The 15,239-nt window shown below is 32.7% G+C and overlaps 1 protein-coding gene across 2 annotated transcripts; it reads right to left on the bottom strand.

The window, feature by feature from the left end:
- Nucleotides 1-269: 269 nt before the first annotated feature.
- LOC143074269 (receptor-type tyrosine-protein phosphatase F-like) lies at nucleotides 270-13,173 on the bottom strand. 2 transcript variants are annotated; one of them, XM_076249806.1, is made up of 8 exons: nucleotides 13,035-13,173; nucleotides 10,702-10,793; nucleotides 9,434-9,476; nucleotides 7,946-8,134; nucleotides 5,421-5,569; nucleotides 4,739-4,978; nucleotides 1,063-1,320; nucleotides 270-433 (listed from the first exon to the last, which is right to left on the bottom strand). In XM_076249806.1, the coding sequence occupies exons 1-6, from the start codon at nucleotides 13,081-13,083 to the stop codon at nucleotides 4,745-4,747; spliced, it is 756 nt and encodes a 251-aa protein (XP_076105921.1). In that variant the 5' UTR covers nucleotides 13,084-13,173; the 3' UTR covers nucleotides 270-433; nucleotides 1,063-1,320; nucleotides 4,739-4,744. The 2 variants fall into 2 exon arrangements, with proteins under 2 accessions (XP_076105921.1, XP_076105922.1); XM_076249807.1 differs by having other exon boundaries at nucleotides 10,702-10,790; nucleotides 13,035-13,165.
- Nucleotides 13,174-15,239: the final 2,066 nt, after the last annotated feature.

Genomic DNA, 15,239 nt, shown 5'->3' with positions numbered 1-15,239 from the left:
CGGTGTTTGTATTTCCCGTTTTGGGGCATTTGTTGTTACTTTCTTATACGAGTACATGTGGGTCCGATGGGCTTTTGTGCTGAATCGTTGTAAGTTTATTTCTTTTGTGGTTTGAATTTCTGTATTGTTGGTACATTACAGATATGTCCACAGTTGTCAGTACAGTCGAGGTACTCGTGGTTGTACTACAGATGTTGTGTCTTATTTTGTTTTGATTTCATATTTGTTTACTGTGAATTCAAAGGAGTCGAATAAGATATAGCATTCTAATACGGTTATTTTATTCTTATTTTCTATATAAAAAATTTAACAGTATTTGCAGAAAATCTTTTATTATATTGTAGATTTAGGAAAGTATAAACTAAATGATAGATGAGCTGGTTACTTCTGGTAGTTGTTTCATATTCTCTTGTTATATGTTAATTTGTCTCAACTGCAATGATAAAACAAATTATTAGTCATTAAATAAAAAAAGAATGAATATCATTAACTTGATACAAGCCCCATATAATGATTTGTTTTCCCCCTAAAATTTATTTAGCAGTGAATCATTAACACATTTAAAGACATTCAACAATAATATTTGAATATAACTTAGGAGTCTACTTTTCTTATATAAAACTTCAATAAAAGTCAAATTTAGATAATACATTCGAAACCGACAGTGACAAGAGGCCGAATACAAATTTGACGACTATCGTTTTCGTCGTCAATGTCGTTGACCCACCTTCATGGTATGTTATGGACCTTTAACAGGCGTTTTAGAGATCACGTGAATTAATCCACGGCACGTGTTTGTAGATGAATCGGTTTGATTGACGTGATAGACCATTGTGAATTTATAAACTTTCATACCAGGAAAACATGTCATTGATAGATACGTGTGACTTTAAAAAAAACGGTTAAAAAATGTTACAAATGAACATATTTAATTTTGAATCAATTCTAGTGCAATAAAAAAGCAAGCATGATGAAGGATTGATGAACGGATGAACGGACAGATAGAATGTAACACAGTAATTCCCATTTTTAAAGGGGTATAAATATGTTAAGTTTTCTTACGTTTCATTGTAAGTGTTAACTCATCTGTACCAAGTTGGTTCTCAGCTTTAACGACATAGGTTCCAAGGTGTTCAGGCCTAACATTATAGATTTGTAACCCACTTAATTTCGATCCTTCATCTGGATAATAACTATCATCATTGCGCATTGGTTCATTGTAGAATTCAAATCCACATGTCAATACACTTCAATCTTCAGGTATCTGCTCTCTTCCATTTTCAGTGACCTTCCACCAAGTAACTTTTGGATCATAATAACCTAATCAATATTGTATAAATCGTGAATAAGGACATTTAGATAATATATCATTGAAGACCTATTGGTGGCCTTCGGCTGTTGTCTGCCTTTGGTCGAGTTGTTGTCTCTTTGACATATTCCCCATTTCCATTACCAATTATATCATTCATTCAAAACAACAATAGTAATGTTAACATTGGAGTGAAAAACGTAGAATTGTATCCAATCAAAACGGATCAATGTCTGATAGATATATGAGATAACTTTCTCATTGGACAGTACATTAAGGGTTGAGAGACGGATTGATGGATATTCTTTAGAGGTATTATACACCATGGAGGCTTGAACAATAGATCGATGAACCTTTAAGCTAGGAATATCACATTATTGTCTAAGGTAAAGGGACGTTAAGCAGCAGATTGACGAACTTTTCTTAATAGATATAAGAATATGTGGTATGAGTGCCAATGAGACAACTCTATATCCAAGTGACAATTCCTGAAAGTGAACAATTAAAGGTCAACGCATGGTCTTCAATACGGACAAAGTAACTTCTGATATCTTCAGGTAATCGCTCTCTTCCATTTTCGTTAATCTTTCACCAAGTAACGTATGGATCAGGATAATCTAATCAATAAGTTATAAATCGTGAATAATAACGATATTTATTGACCTTCCACTAAGTTACTTCTGGATCACGATACACTAATCAATAATGTGTAAATCGTGAATAATAACGATATTTATTTACCTTCCACTAAGTCACTTCTGGATCACGGTACACTAATGAATAATGTATAAATCGTGAATAATAACGATATTTATTTACCTTCCACTCAGTCACTTCTGGATCACGATACACTAAGCAATAATGTATAAATCGTGAATAATAACAATATGTATTGACCTTCCACTTATAAGTCACATGTGGATCAGGATAACCTAATCATTAATGTACAAATCGTAAAAAATAACGATATTCAGATAATGTATCATATATTTAAAACAACAATTATAGTAATGTTATCCAATCAAAACGGATCAATGTCTGATAGAAATATTAGATAGTTGTCTCCTTGAACATAACGTTAAGGGTTGGGCGACGGATTGATGGATATTCCTTACTAGACGTATAATGCATCATTGTACATGGCTACATTGAAGGGTTGGACACCAGATGAATTTACTTCCTTAAAATGCTATTCCATTTTCTAGGGTACGAGGAGACTTGAGCAATGGATCGGTGGAACTCTTAGCCAGGTATGTCACATCACTGTCTAATGTAAGGGGACGTTAAGCAGCAGACAGACGAACTTTCCCGAAAAGATATAATAAGATGTGGTATGATTGCCAATGAAATTCTCCATCCGACTGACAAGTCGTAAAATAGACCATTATAGATCAAAGTATGTTTCCAACACGGAGTATTGGCTTACACCAAACACCAAGCTATAAAAGAGAGGCGAAAGATACCAGAGGAATAAATCGAATATAAACTGACAACGCCATGGCTTAAAATGGAAAAGACAAACAGACAAATAATAGTTACACACGAAACAACATAGACAAGATTGAGCAACACGAACCCCACCAAAAACTGGGTGTGATCTCAGGTGCTGTGGAAGGGTATGCAGATCTTGCTCCACATGTAGACCCGTCGTGTTGCTCATGTTTTTACAAACCCGTTTAATAGTCTAATTTGGTAGAACACAGTCATGAAAAGGGGCCCAAAACTACCTATGTAAAACCACTTAAACGAGAAAACAACGGTCTAAAAAACAGGAAAAAATCAACACTTATCAACCACATCATACAGCACATTATAAACGACGACCAATGGCGGCTTAATTCAATTCATAACAAGACTATTAACGGAAAACAAATATGTCAGACAAAATAACAAAGACAGCCACTAAACTACAGGCACATAAAAATGTGGCGTGGTTAACATTTTATACATATGTTCATTAAATTATTTTGTTAAAGATACAATCTTTAACAAAAGGAAGGTTTAAATATCGATGAACTCAAATTTCAAACTTTCAATAGCTTATTATTTTTTTACAATTTCCTCTGGATAAGTTAAACGAAAGGAATAGTTAGTTATCAAAAGTACCAGGATTATAAATTTATACGCCAGACGCGCGTTTCGTCTACATAAGACTCATCAGTGACGCTCAGATCAAAATAGTTAAAAAGCCAAATAAATACAAAGTTGAAGAGCATTGAGGACCCAAAATTCCAAAAAGTTGTGCCAAATACGGCTAAGGTAATCTACTCCTGGGGTAAGAAAATCCTTAGTTTTTCGAAAAATTCAAAGTTTTGTAAACAGAAAATTTATAAAAATGACCATATAATTGATATTCATGTCAACACCGAAGTGCTGACTACTGGGCTGGTGATACCCTCGGGGACGAAACGTCCACCAGCAGTGGCATCGACCCAGTGGTGTAAATAGTTATCAAAAGTACCAGGATTATAAATTTATACGCCAGACGCGTATTGACTTGGATGGAGAGTTGTCTCATTGGCACTCGTACAACATCATCTATATCTAATTATTTGTATACTCCGACTTTCTGTTCTGCTTAGATGGCTTTGAATCATTTACAACTTCGCTCAAAATTTATAATAATTTTTATTTATCGCTAATTTGTGCATTTTTCCTTTGATCTATTTTTGATCTACTTTTCTTTTCATGCTACTCGCTTGACAATGCTTGAGATGGAAAATTTTCGCTAGAAACTAAGAAGCCACGTGGCGTTGTTAATGAAATTGACATAAAATTGACAACGTCGTCATAGGTAAAATATCGATAAACAGATTATCATTGATCATCTCATGCCAGAAAATCAATCTCGTTAAGATAACCAACGATAATCTATATATCTCTACTTTAAGGTAGCACAATACCAAGATTTATCATCCCCAATCAGACATCTTTAAACTGATGTAATTCCACTCATCTTTCTTTAAATTTTATAAATGAGGTACCAAAAGAAAGAAGAAGGATTAATCTTTCAAATTGGGATAATTTCATTATGACATAATATTACATCATTAATTGTTATGTAATTAGTTGCCATATTGTGATGTTTATACTTGAATGAATTTAGCTTATTATTAGAATTCTCTCTTTTGGTACCTCATTTATAAAATATAAAAAAGGATGAAATGAATTACATCAGTTTAAAGTTGTCTGATTGGGAGTGACAAAATCTTTGTATTGTGCTACCTTCATAGGCTAAAAAAGTGCGCAAATTTACTGAATATCCGAAATGTGAACACCAATCAGTCTAGGAATCTGTATGGCAACAGCAATCCAGAAATGAATGTGTATTCTAAAATACTAATACGTTTGGATAAAGGACAATTTCTTGCCAGAAAGAAATACGAAGGTAAAAAAAAAGTAGAAAGACTGCCTATGTTGTTATGTTACCTTCTACTATAACTGCCATTTCTTTATATTCCATATTGTATTCTTCTGGATATAGTTTACTTCATCCTGTCGTAATGTTATAACACCTCCAATTGGATTGGAATATTTAATGGCTGGTTTAAAAGTTCTAACATATATTGGTTTTGCAGTTTTGTTGGTCTTTCCGATTCCATTATCAGCAACGCACACATATTGTCCTTGGTCCTCTCTGGTTATTGACGGAAAATGTAACACAGGTCCCTTAAAAATATATACAAATGTATATATTTATATATATACTAAATATGTACAATTTAATTAGAACTCAATAGAGGTACAAAGGTCTATTTAATGTCTCTTTTATATGTTATCAATCAAATGGAGTTCAACGCGATTGCCACACAAATGAGAGGTTTAGCTAATTATAAAACCAGGTTTAATCCATATAATGTAATCACATATAATTAGTCGTAACTTATTACTGTTACTATAACATTGGCATGAAGGTTCGATTATTGCTTTATTCTTAATTTTTTAAATAATAGAAAAAGAGATGTATTTTCCAATGCGGCTAATCATGCTTTGTTTTTATTCTTTAAAACAAAGACATAATGTACCCTAACAGAAGAACCGGACAGCAAAATAATTAGAAAAAATTCTGGTCTGATAAAAAAGTACATTCTGGTCTGACAAACAACCTTACCACCGCTAAAAAATCCTCATTCCCTATCTTTTTCCATGTTACTTTGGGCTCTGGAATACCATCAACACTGCATTGGAACCGAACATCCACACCACTATTTACTAATGTCTGACGATAATCAGTCTTTACTGTATAGATTCTTGCTGGAGCTGTTAATAATCAAGACAATATCTATCATCCAAATACTTTTCGTTAATTGTTTACAACTGACTAGACACGTTACATTTACAAATTAATAAACGATAATTGTATGTTCATTCATGAAGATGGTTGATTGCTTTACACATCACTTCGGTGATCAGGTTTACGTTCATCATAACCTTTGGTTAAAATGATTGTATTTACACCATCCATTTTAGTACAGAAAAACCTGTGCACCTTAAGTTTTAAGTCATGGCTGAACCTAAATAATTAATTTCTAAATGCATTTTATGGTTCAGAAAATTATAAACTGTTCTGGATTTTGCTATTCATTTTTCTATTCCTGCAGAAGGTGCAAAAATAAACTAAGTTAGGAAAACGTTTGAGAAGCTCCCTTCATATAATCGATGTTGTGAGTAGTATAGATTTAAGCGGACAATAGATGGATAATAGACCCCTGTATTCGATAGGTGATGTGAACTTGTAACTCAGTGGACCGTATCAGATGTAACTCGTTTGTTTGTGTATTTTGCTATTTTCTGCAGACTGAAATTTTCTGAAACATAGACTTTATATTGATATACTGAAATACAACTAATGGTACCAATTTTCTTGCACCAGATGCGCATTTCGACAATACATGTCTCTTCAGTGATGCTCGTGGCCAAAATATTTGAAATCCAAAGCTTATATAAAAGATGAAGAGCTATAATCCAAAAGGTCCAAAAAGTTTAGCCAAATTCGTGAAAGGAATCAGAGCTGTGCATGAGGGAGATACATTCTTTAATTTATAATAATTTCTATCATTTTGTAACAGCAAATTTTAATAACACAAAAAATCCGTATGTTCATGCCAGTACCGAAGTGAAACATAGACTTCATATTATCTCTATGTACCTAAGTTTGGCCATGCCTAAAAACTTTCCTAGATGCATCAGTTTGTCTGTACTACATAGTTAATTTTGGTATGTAAAAACTGCCATATTTTGAATTCTTTCAGATGAACCTGATGTACAGTAGTTATCGTTTGTTTATGTGATTTATACGTGTTTCTCGTTTCTCGTTTTTTGTATAGATCTGACCTTTAATTTGGTTTTCCCGTTTGAATGGTTTTACACTAGTAATTTTGGGGCACTTTATAGCTTATTGTTCAGTCTCATTGGCACTCACACCACATCTTCCTATATCTACTTAAACTTAAAACTATTCACTTTAACAACAATCTTTCTCTGTCGTGACTTGGAATAGCCATAAAAGCGCCTCTTTCTACAGACGATGTCATACTTTTAATATGATTTGTGTTTCGCTATAACGCTCTGCCAAACTTATCCATTCAAAAGGTTTGTCATATTGACAGTAACAATCTCGAATATAAATTTTGCTATGCATGCATGCTTCACTGTGCATTACAACCGAAATGTTTGCGATACTTTTTTGTTGATGTAATAACTACGAGAATATAATCAAATGCGTCATTTGAATACCTCTTGATAGTCAATGAAACTCGTCGTCTAATCAAGGACTTTTCAAAGACCTTCCAAATTTATGTATTGAATATAAGAGGTATAAGAAAAATATATATTACAGAGAATTTTATCAAAGCAGAGTTACGTCTAGCGTACTAAATTATAATCCTGGTACCTTTGATAACTATTTACAAAAATATTTTTTATTATGCGATCGAAAAAGAGAAGGAGATTGGTTTTTGTGCCTCAAATTTATTTAGTGATTTTTCTTTTCTTTTTCCCATTTAATAAGTCTTTTTCCTATTGCATATACCGTTTTGAGTTTTTCTGTTAGTTCTGTGGTTTTGTGATTTCATGTATACGTACTTGACTGTTGTATAATATGACAGCTCAGTCAATACTAACAGAAGGTTCCGTCCAGTTATGTCATTTGTGCCAATAATAAAAGATTCTTAGAGGTAAAACATCGTCATGAACGTACATGACATATTTGCCACTGGACGTTAAGCAACCAACAATCAATCAACTAGTGGTATAGCATAGGTAATTGTATATAGTTATCAAAGGAACTAGGATTATAATTTAGTACGCCAGACGCGCGTTTCGTCTACATAAGACTCATCAGTGACGCTCAGATCAACATAGTTGTTAAGCCAAACAAGTACAAAGTTAAAGAGCAGTAAGGACACAAAATTCCAAAAAGTACATATAATTTACATAACATATTCCAATATATAAACCTAATGTTTTCAATACTGACAACAATATTTGTCTGGCTATTGTGTGAGCTTATGTATTCATCTCTTGCTGTCTTTTCATATTTTCAATATTTACGGGGTCAAATGTCCATCCAGGTTCAGCATATCGATCACCACGAATTAGTTTCTACCTGTGAAAGTATTGAGTGCTTTAACTCACCTGTGTTGCTTTCATTTATTAGAGACTTTATATACACGGGATCTGTTGTCCATGTTTTATGTGAAGCCGTATTCTCCTTTACTGTACACGTGTAATAACCTTCCCATCTTTTGTAAAATGCGTTAAAAAAGATTGTGATGTAGTCAAAGTCTTCCCCGAAATAGTATTGTGGCTGTTTATCAGAAAATTCTGAAAGAATCAAATTTATTCGGATGAATGTTATTATAGAAGGTCAGCTGTTCAAAACCTCTTTTCACAAGAATATATATTGAAAAATATATTTCTTTTCATCTTTAAAAACTAAAATCTACTTCATATCTTGATTTATTATATGTTATTCAAGTCTCAGACAGGGTATATACTGTGACATTCCCGGCTTAGAGTTTATATAAGCCTGAAGCAGGGAATGTCACAGTATATACCCTGTCTGAGAACTGAATTACACATATATTACGGATTACCCCTGACTTAATGTTATTTTCTAGTGCAGGTATTTGTTGAGCACTCACAATGCAGCAGGTATATTCATTACATGTTTCTTTAATATTTTGTGTAATCCTATTAAATGCACCTTTTTTATCTTGACACATTTTTTTCCGTTAAAAAATAGTTTCAATAAAGTTTTTAGATATCATATTTTGTGTTTGTATTTGTGTCTGGCTCTGTTTTTTACAACACATATATTGAAAAACCCAACCTGATATGTTCGGCATACGTGAAGGATTTTCTAATTAATTTGTTATATAATTTTATCGTGTATGTACAATGTAATAATTTATAATAACACTTTTAACATTAAATTTAAGTATTAAAAGTGTAAATTGTGTGATTTTGTATTAAAAATGTATTGTTGACTGAAGCACGTTATTATTTTCCCTCTGTGAGCCTCTGATATTTTTTAATGTTCTGTATAGCTTTTGACTACGTCACATAGTAACCAGTGTTATAATGACGTTGTTGAGGTTCCAATTGGGGATAAAAAAAAAAACGTCGTATATACCCCGGCAATTTCCTGAATATATACTGATATCTCTGTTTTGTTATATATTCACAAACCTCGACATATTTGTAATCCGTAATATATATATAGATTCTACCACTGCATCGAGTGTGAGACAATAACTATCCACTCGAGATAGTTAAATTTTCAAATTTAAAACGCGAGGCTCGCCGAGCTTTTTAAATATTTAATACTTAACTGTCGAGAGTTTAGTGTTTCAAACTAACAAACGACATAAAGTGGCGATCTAATATGTCTGGTACCATCAATAAATTTCTTAAATCGTCAGATGCCAAAATAGTCGTCTTTGATCTGAAAATTGCCGATAATGTCAAATTCCTGACATTGTGACATTCTAATCATCTAAGATGGGATTGTCATGACGGTTGACGAATGAACATTATTTAACATCTTTTGTCATTTAAGAAGTATTCAAGCTTAACCTTATTGATCATTTGTTACATAAAAGAGAATAAAGTCAAACTTACCATAAGTAAGGTCGTTTTCTGGCGAGGTTTTTGATAGATGTATCTACAATAACATACAAACAAATATTCAATTCATGACACTAAGTAAGAGTTAAGGGAGCAACCATTTTGGATTATTGGAGATATAGTTCGTATGATAGAAAAGAAGTATGTATATTTGTAAAATTTATACATTTACATAAATAAATTGGTGCAGCATTTGTGACATTAAAGTTGATAGCGTTCGGTGATTCTGGTTTAGGTTAATCCAAAAGAGAGCTGCTTACTGATACAAAGCGCATGGGTATCAAAAGCCTTAAAAGAATTGCCTTACAATTTGTGGTCTGATGTTCATAGAATAATTTCAATTATTGTATATATGTATTTGTGTGTTTTGTATGTTATTTCATTGAGTTTTCTATGGTTGCATTTCGTCTGCAAGAAAATATGAAAGGTCGACGTCTATGACTTCACATACCGAACCATGACGATATTCGAATGACGTCACATCCAAATTACCGTTTCAATTGGGACACATTAAAAAAAAGTATTTCTAGAGAAGGTTGCATAAACTAAAGGATGGACTTCATGTAAATTTTATCGGAATCACTAATGTCATAAATGAGAAATTTGAGGTGGGATGTGCTCAAAGTTGAGCAATACGGATTAAAAAGCTGGATATTTATCAAATATTCAAAATAAATGTATGTACTACTAAATATATGATAAAAGTTTCTAATGTGTTATTTCCTTAAGGTGGTACCTAACACTACTGGGAGATAACCCTGTAAATTCAGCTAAACGTTTTTATCACATTGTATTGTTAAGTAAGTGTTAAGCTTCTCAATGATCGAAATTAGTGTTTGTCAAAATGCTATATATCCAACTATTTTTTTCCAATTAAATGCTTGGTTCAAATTTTCACATTTTTGTCATAAAGTCAAAGTTAATATTTCAACAAAATTTTATGAAATTTAAGCAAGCCAAATAAATTTTGTCGAGGTGTTTTGTACCACCTTAAATGTTTTTTGTAGACGCTCAGTAGTATTCACATTTATATTTGTTTGTGGTGTTGTATTTGTAGAGGTGAAAAGACGTTGGGGTAATGTGTATTTCTGTTGATTGATAATGTTGGTGTTGCATGTATTGTACCAAGTCAGGAATATGACAGTTGTTATCCTTTCGTTTGATGTGTTTGAGATTTTGATTTTGCTATTTGATTAAGGACTTTCCGTTTCAAATTTTGAAGTTCTTTTGTGATTTAACTTTTTGCGTAAAATTTCATTTACCGTTGCATCCATTGGTACATCTGTAACTTCGCATCTAATACCACAATAGGCACCAAAACAGTCGAATAATAGCTTAACATCTGGTTTTGCTGCTACATGTATAACATAAAACATTTAAGTTAATTGCAGCAATTCAAATGTCAAACACACTCGAAACAGTATTATCTACAACAACAACAACAACAACAACAACTGTTACAATACTTTATTTTTAGAGGGTTACACAGCTAGCTATATAACAAATGTTCCCTGAGGCCCTCATCATGAAGAATCAAACAAAATGCAAACACATACATTGAAAATATACATTAGTATAAAAAGTCAAGTATGATTATAATGTTCAATACAACTTGATAAAATGTGATGAAAAAATAAACATGACGACATAATCAGTTTTTAATATTATTTATACAGCTAGGTTGATTTCAATAAAGGATCTACTATTTTGTATTTGAAAGAATTACCTTTTGTAAGATTTCTTAACGGTATTTTAAAACTATTCCACAAGAATGGTCCAAACTACTAGCAATAGAAAAACGATATGTATGATTGTCAATGAGACCGATGTTCACCAGAATCAAAGGACATGTGACATCGTAACAAATACCCAATAAAAGGGTGAAACAAGTGATAAAATATGGTTTGAAATAAAACAAAATCTTCGAAGCAGCCGATATACCAAATATTGATCGATAGGGTAAACAATGCAAATAGTGTATAATTGTTTGGATTAGTATTGTAATGGATAATGTGTGAATTTAACAATTATATGTTCGTTACAATAAATACGTCACAATTTGAATGAATTATCTGTTTTTATCTATTTCAGTTCGTTTACCAATTTTCTCTCTTGTCTTTATTTTGTTGTCCTTTATTTTTCACGTTTTTTTTTAAAATTCTATACAACCCATCAAGACGTCATATGCAGATGTATATTGGTTATTCAATAAGTATTTACTGACAGATGTACTACAGTAGCATAAACTAACAGTTATGTCCAGTCGGATAATGTGCCCATTGTTATTGATTTAATAGTAAATAGTGTTGAAATAAAGTCATCATAGATACCAAATATAAATTTTGTATATACGCCAGACGCGCGTTTCGTCTACAAAAGACTCATCAGTGAAGCTCGAAAAAAAGGTAAAAGGCCACATAGAGTACGAAGTTGAAGAGCATTGAGGTCCAAAATTCCTTAACGTTTTGACAAATACAGCTAATTTCGCAGTCCCACTAGGCCACGATCGCACTACGATCTGTGAAAAAAAATACGAATTTTGACGATCGTAGTGCCATCGTGTAGATCGCAGTAAGGTCGTAATACATTTGTGGTGAGGTTTGCAAGATAATGATGAGCGTGGCCAACTTTGAACATGTTCAAAACAATCGTGGTGTGGTCATGGTGAATCAGGTCGTAGTAGAATGGTAGTGAGAGCGCAGTAAGGTCGTGTTAAGATCGCGGAGTTCACAGTACCATTGTAGTGATAGCGTAGCGAAAGCGTGTTTCTATTCGTAGAAACTGCGCTGCTATCTCACAGCGACGTTACTGCGACCTCACTACGACCATCACGTTCTCACTGTGACCCATCTACGCTTCCACTACAACTATACCACGTTTACACTACGCTGTTAAAGACCATATTACGATTCTAGCACGCCCATGCCGTCCTCTGCACGCTCTACTTACGACCTGACTACGTTCATACTACGACCATCATGCTCATTGTCATTTTCACATGAAATATATAAAAGCTCTCCATGTTTTGTTTGTCAGTAGGTAATTTGGACCTCTTGTCCTTTTTCTCTAACGGCTCAACCATGCTTGACACATCTGTGTCATCCCTGCTATCGTTCACTAAAACATCGTCATTTGAGTTTGATGGACCAGCAGTAAGTTGTGATTCAGGTTGCTATCGGGTTTTAGTGGGACTGGGGCTTAAGGTAATTTATTCCTGAGGTAGAAAAGCCTTAGTTTTTCAAAAATTCAAAAGTTTTAAAAAAAAATTAATTTATAAATATAACCATCTCAATGATAATTCATGTCAGTCAGAAGTACTGACTACTGGGCTGGTGATACCCTCGGGGAATTAAATCTCCACCAGCAGTGGCATCGATCCTATGGTTGTAAATAAACTCATCGTAGATACCATATTACCCACCAAAACGTCAAATGTAGTTGTATATTTATTATTCCATAAGTATTTACTAAACAATTTTCTTTTCTCTACAGTAGAATAGCGTAACAGTGATGCTTAGTCGAATAATGTTCACATTGTTATTGGTTTAATAGTAAATAGTGTTTTAAAGAGAGAAAAAATCTGAAAAAGTCTTACCTGAACATAAAGCGCCTACTATCAGAAGTAAAACAAAATTGATCAACATCTTTCGGCTTGTTGGGACAATGCTGTTCTGAACTGCTCAATGCTGACAGCTTTTTATATGAAACTATAAGTGAACTCAAGTTCCTACGATCATTGTCCCATTAAATAGCATATTTAGCATTAAATTCACTTATCACAGTTATTGAAATATATCACGTAGAGTTAATTGGGAAACAAATAATATAATTAGTTTTAATTCTCCAATTTTAGATTTATGATTATCAATTAAAGTCCTCTTCAAATAAGTTGTTCAGTATAATTAAGATATTTGATAAAATATTCATGGCCAAACCATTTTAAACTGTTTGTTCAAAATTGAAATACAAACTGAAGGTCACTTACAGATGTAGTATTTTTCATAGTAAAATATCAAAATAGTTTCATGCCAAAACTACAAATCGAATAACCAAATGTTTCCATTTACATTTATTGCAGTAACGACATATCATGTAGCTTAGGTGAATTTCAATTTAAAATGGACGTTTTTTTACTCAAATATATAATATATAATTTACAATCTACTAGTCAAGATCAAATAAGATACTTTTTTCATATTACCGACTTGTGACTCAGGAGTTAACTTCTGTGTGGTAGAAGACCCTTGTCCTCGGCCAAGTAAAAGATAAATAAAATTAGACTGACAAACGTTACAATTTTTTGAGGAATTTTAACTATTTCATTATTTCTACAGACGACAAAATCATTGAAAAACAGCAAACTTGCTCCCTGACTTGCATTGATTAAATGATTGATTTTACTTTTTTTTGGTTCCTCGTTCTTCACTGAGTACTAGGCTGTCCTACCGCAGAGTAGTTCATGTAGGTAACCTGTCTAAAATTATATTCTCCTTAGTCAAAAGTCATTGATTGACCAACTGAAATGTTAACAGACAACAACAACCGTCTATATCATTGATCTAGTTCTTTATTAATGTGATTTATGTCACTTGCCACTGGGTTTCATTACAATTTAGAATTATTTTGAAGTCAACTTCCATCATAAATTTAGCAAACAACAAAAGTACAAATGGAAAATTCATATATAAATAGAAGCCACGTTTAACATTTAATTAAGGAAGTCAAATTTAAATTTAACGTTCTGAAACCTAATCGACGAAAATTGTCCTATTATATGTGACATTGACTTTAAGTTCCTCATCATGGTATAAGGTGCTTATTCAACAAAATATAAAGGTCAAATTAAAGTTCGTTGAATGAGTAGTTACATTGTATTTATAATAAAAAACCGTATGGTCCATTTTCATGATATCAAAAAGGTTTTAATAAATGAAATCACTATAGTATTATCTATTCAGTCTGAAATGCAGTAATGTATTTGGGAAAGATATGTTTACAAAAACAATAATTTTGATAAGCCCTATTGAAGACAGTAAACATTGGTATTGTGGGTGCTCTTGAAGTCCCCAATCCCGACGAGTGTTGCTGTGTTAAAAAAAGCGAAAGTTGGCGATCGCTCTATTTTGTGGCCTTTTGTTTTGCCAATTTATCCTATTAATAAAGTCTAGCAAAGCATGGTCATAGCCATAGTTACTGTGTATCATCGCCATCAGAAATTGGGTACTAACGAAGCGGAGAGAAAGGAAAACATAAATAAACAAGTCTAGAATTCCCTCAATTTAGACAATGTCCAGCAGTTTGATTATAGTATCGCTTTTGAAACAATTTACTGTTTAATACAGCTTTTTTTTTACTTGAACAAGTAGCAAGCAAATACAAAACTTTTTATTATACTCCAAAACGGTGCACTTACTACCAGAAAATTTCGAGTCCAATTGTCCTCAATCCCACTGTTGGCAAAATACTCAACTGATTTTCATTCGTTTTCCTGACAAATCTTTTGATTATAATAGTATGCATTAATATTTACTGAAAGTCGCTCTCACAAAGACGTTTTTAAAAGGAAATCAGTAAAAGTGAATCCAGCGCAGGGTACAGCAACTTGTTTCTACTTACATTCTTATAGTACGGCAACTTGTTTTCCAACTGTATGGCAACTTCCTAGTTTTATTATATGTTTATGTCGTCCTTTTCAAGACTTAATTTCCTGAAAAGGACGGCATATACATATAATAAAACTAGCAAGTTTAAAAATTTAAATTATATATCAAATATAAATATAATTCGCCAAACGGCATTG

This window comes from Mytilus galloprovincialis, chromosome 5, assembly GCF_965363235.1.
Source record: "Mytilus galloprovincialis chromosome 5, xbMytGall1.hap1.1, whole genome shotgun sequence".
In the NCBI taxonomy this organism is placed as follows: Eukaryota; Metazoa; Mollusca; class Bivalvia; order Mytilida; family Mytilidae; genus Mytilus; species Mytilus galloprovincialis.
Note: the sequence above shows the minus strand (reverse complement) of the source record. Positions and strands in the feature narration are given on the sequence as shown.

Bases quoted from the DNA above. Each gene is read 5' to 3' on its own strand.
- LOC143074269 (XM_076249806.1), bottom strand. From the start codon at position 13,083: ATGTTGATCAATTTTGTTTTACTTCTGATAGTAGGCGCTTTATGTTCA. The intron at 9,477-10,701 runs GTAAATGAAATT...ATGTTATTGTAG, and splicing joins ATGTACCAATGGATGCAACG to ATACATCTATCAAAAACCTC. The intron at 5,570-7,945 runs GTGAGTTAAAGC...GATTATTAACAG, and splicing joins AATAAATGAAAGCAACACAG to CTCCAGCAAGAATCTATACA.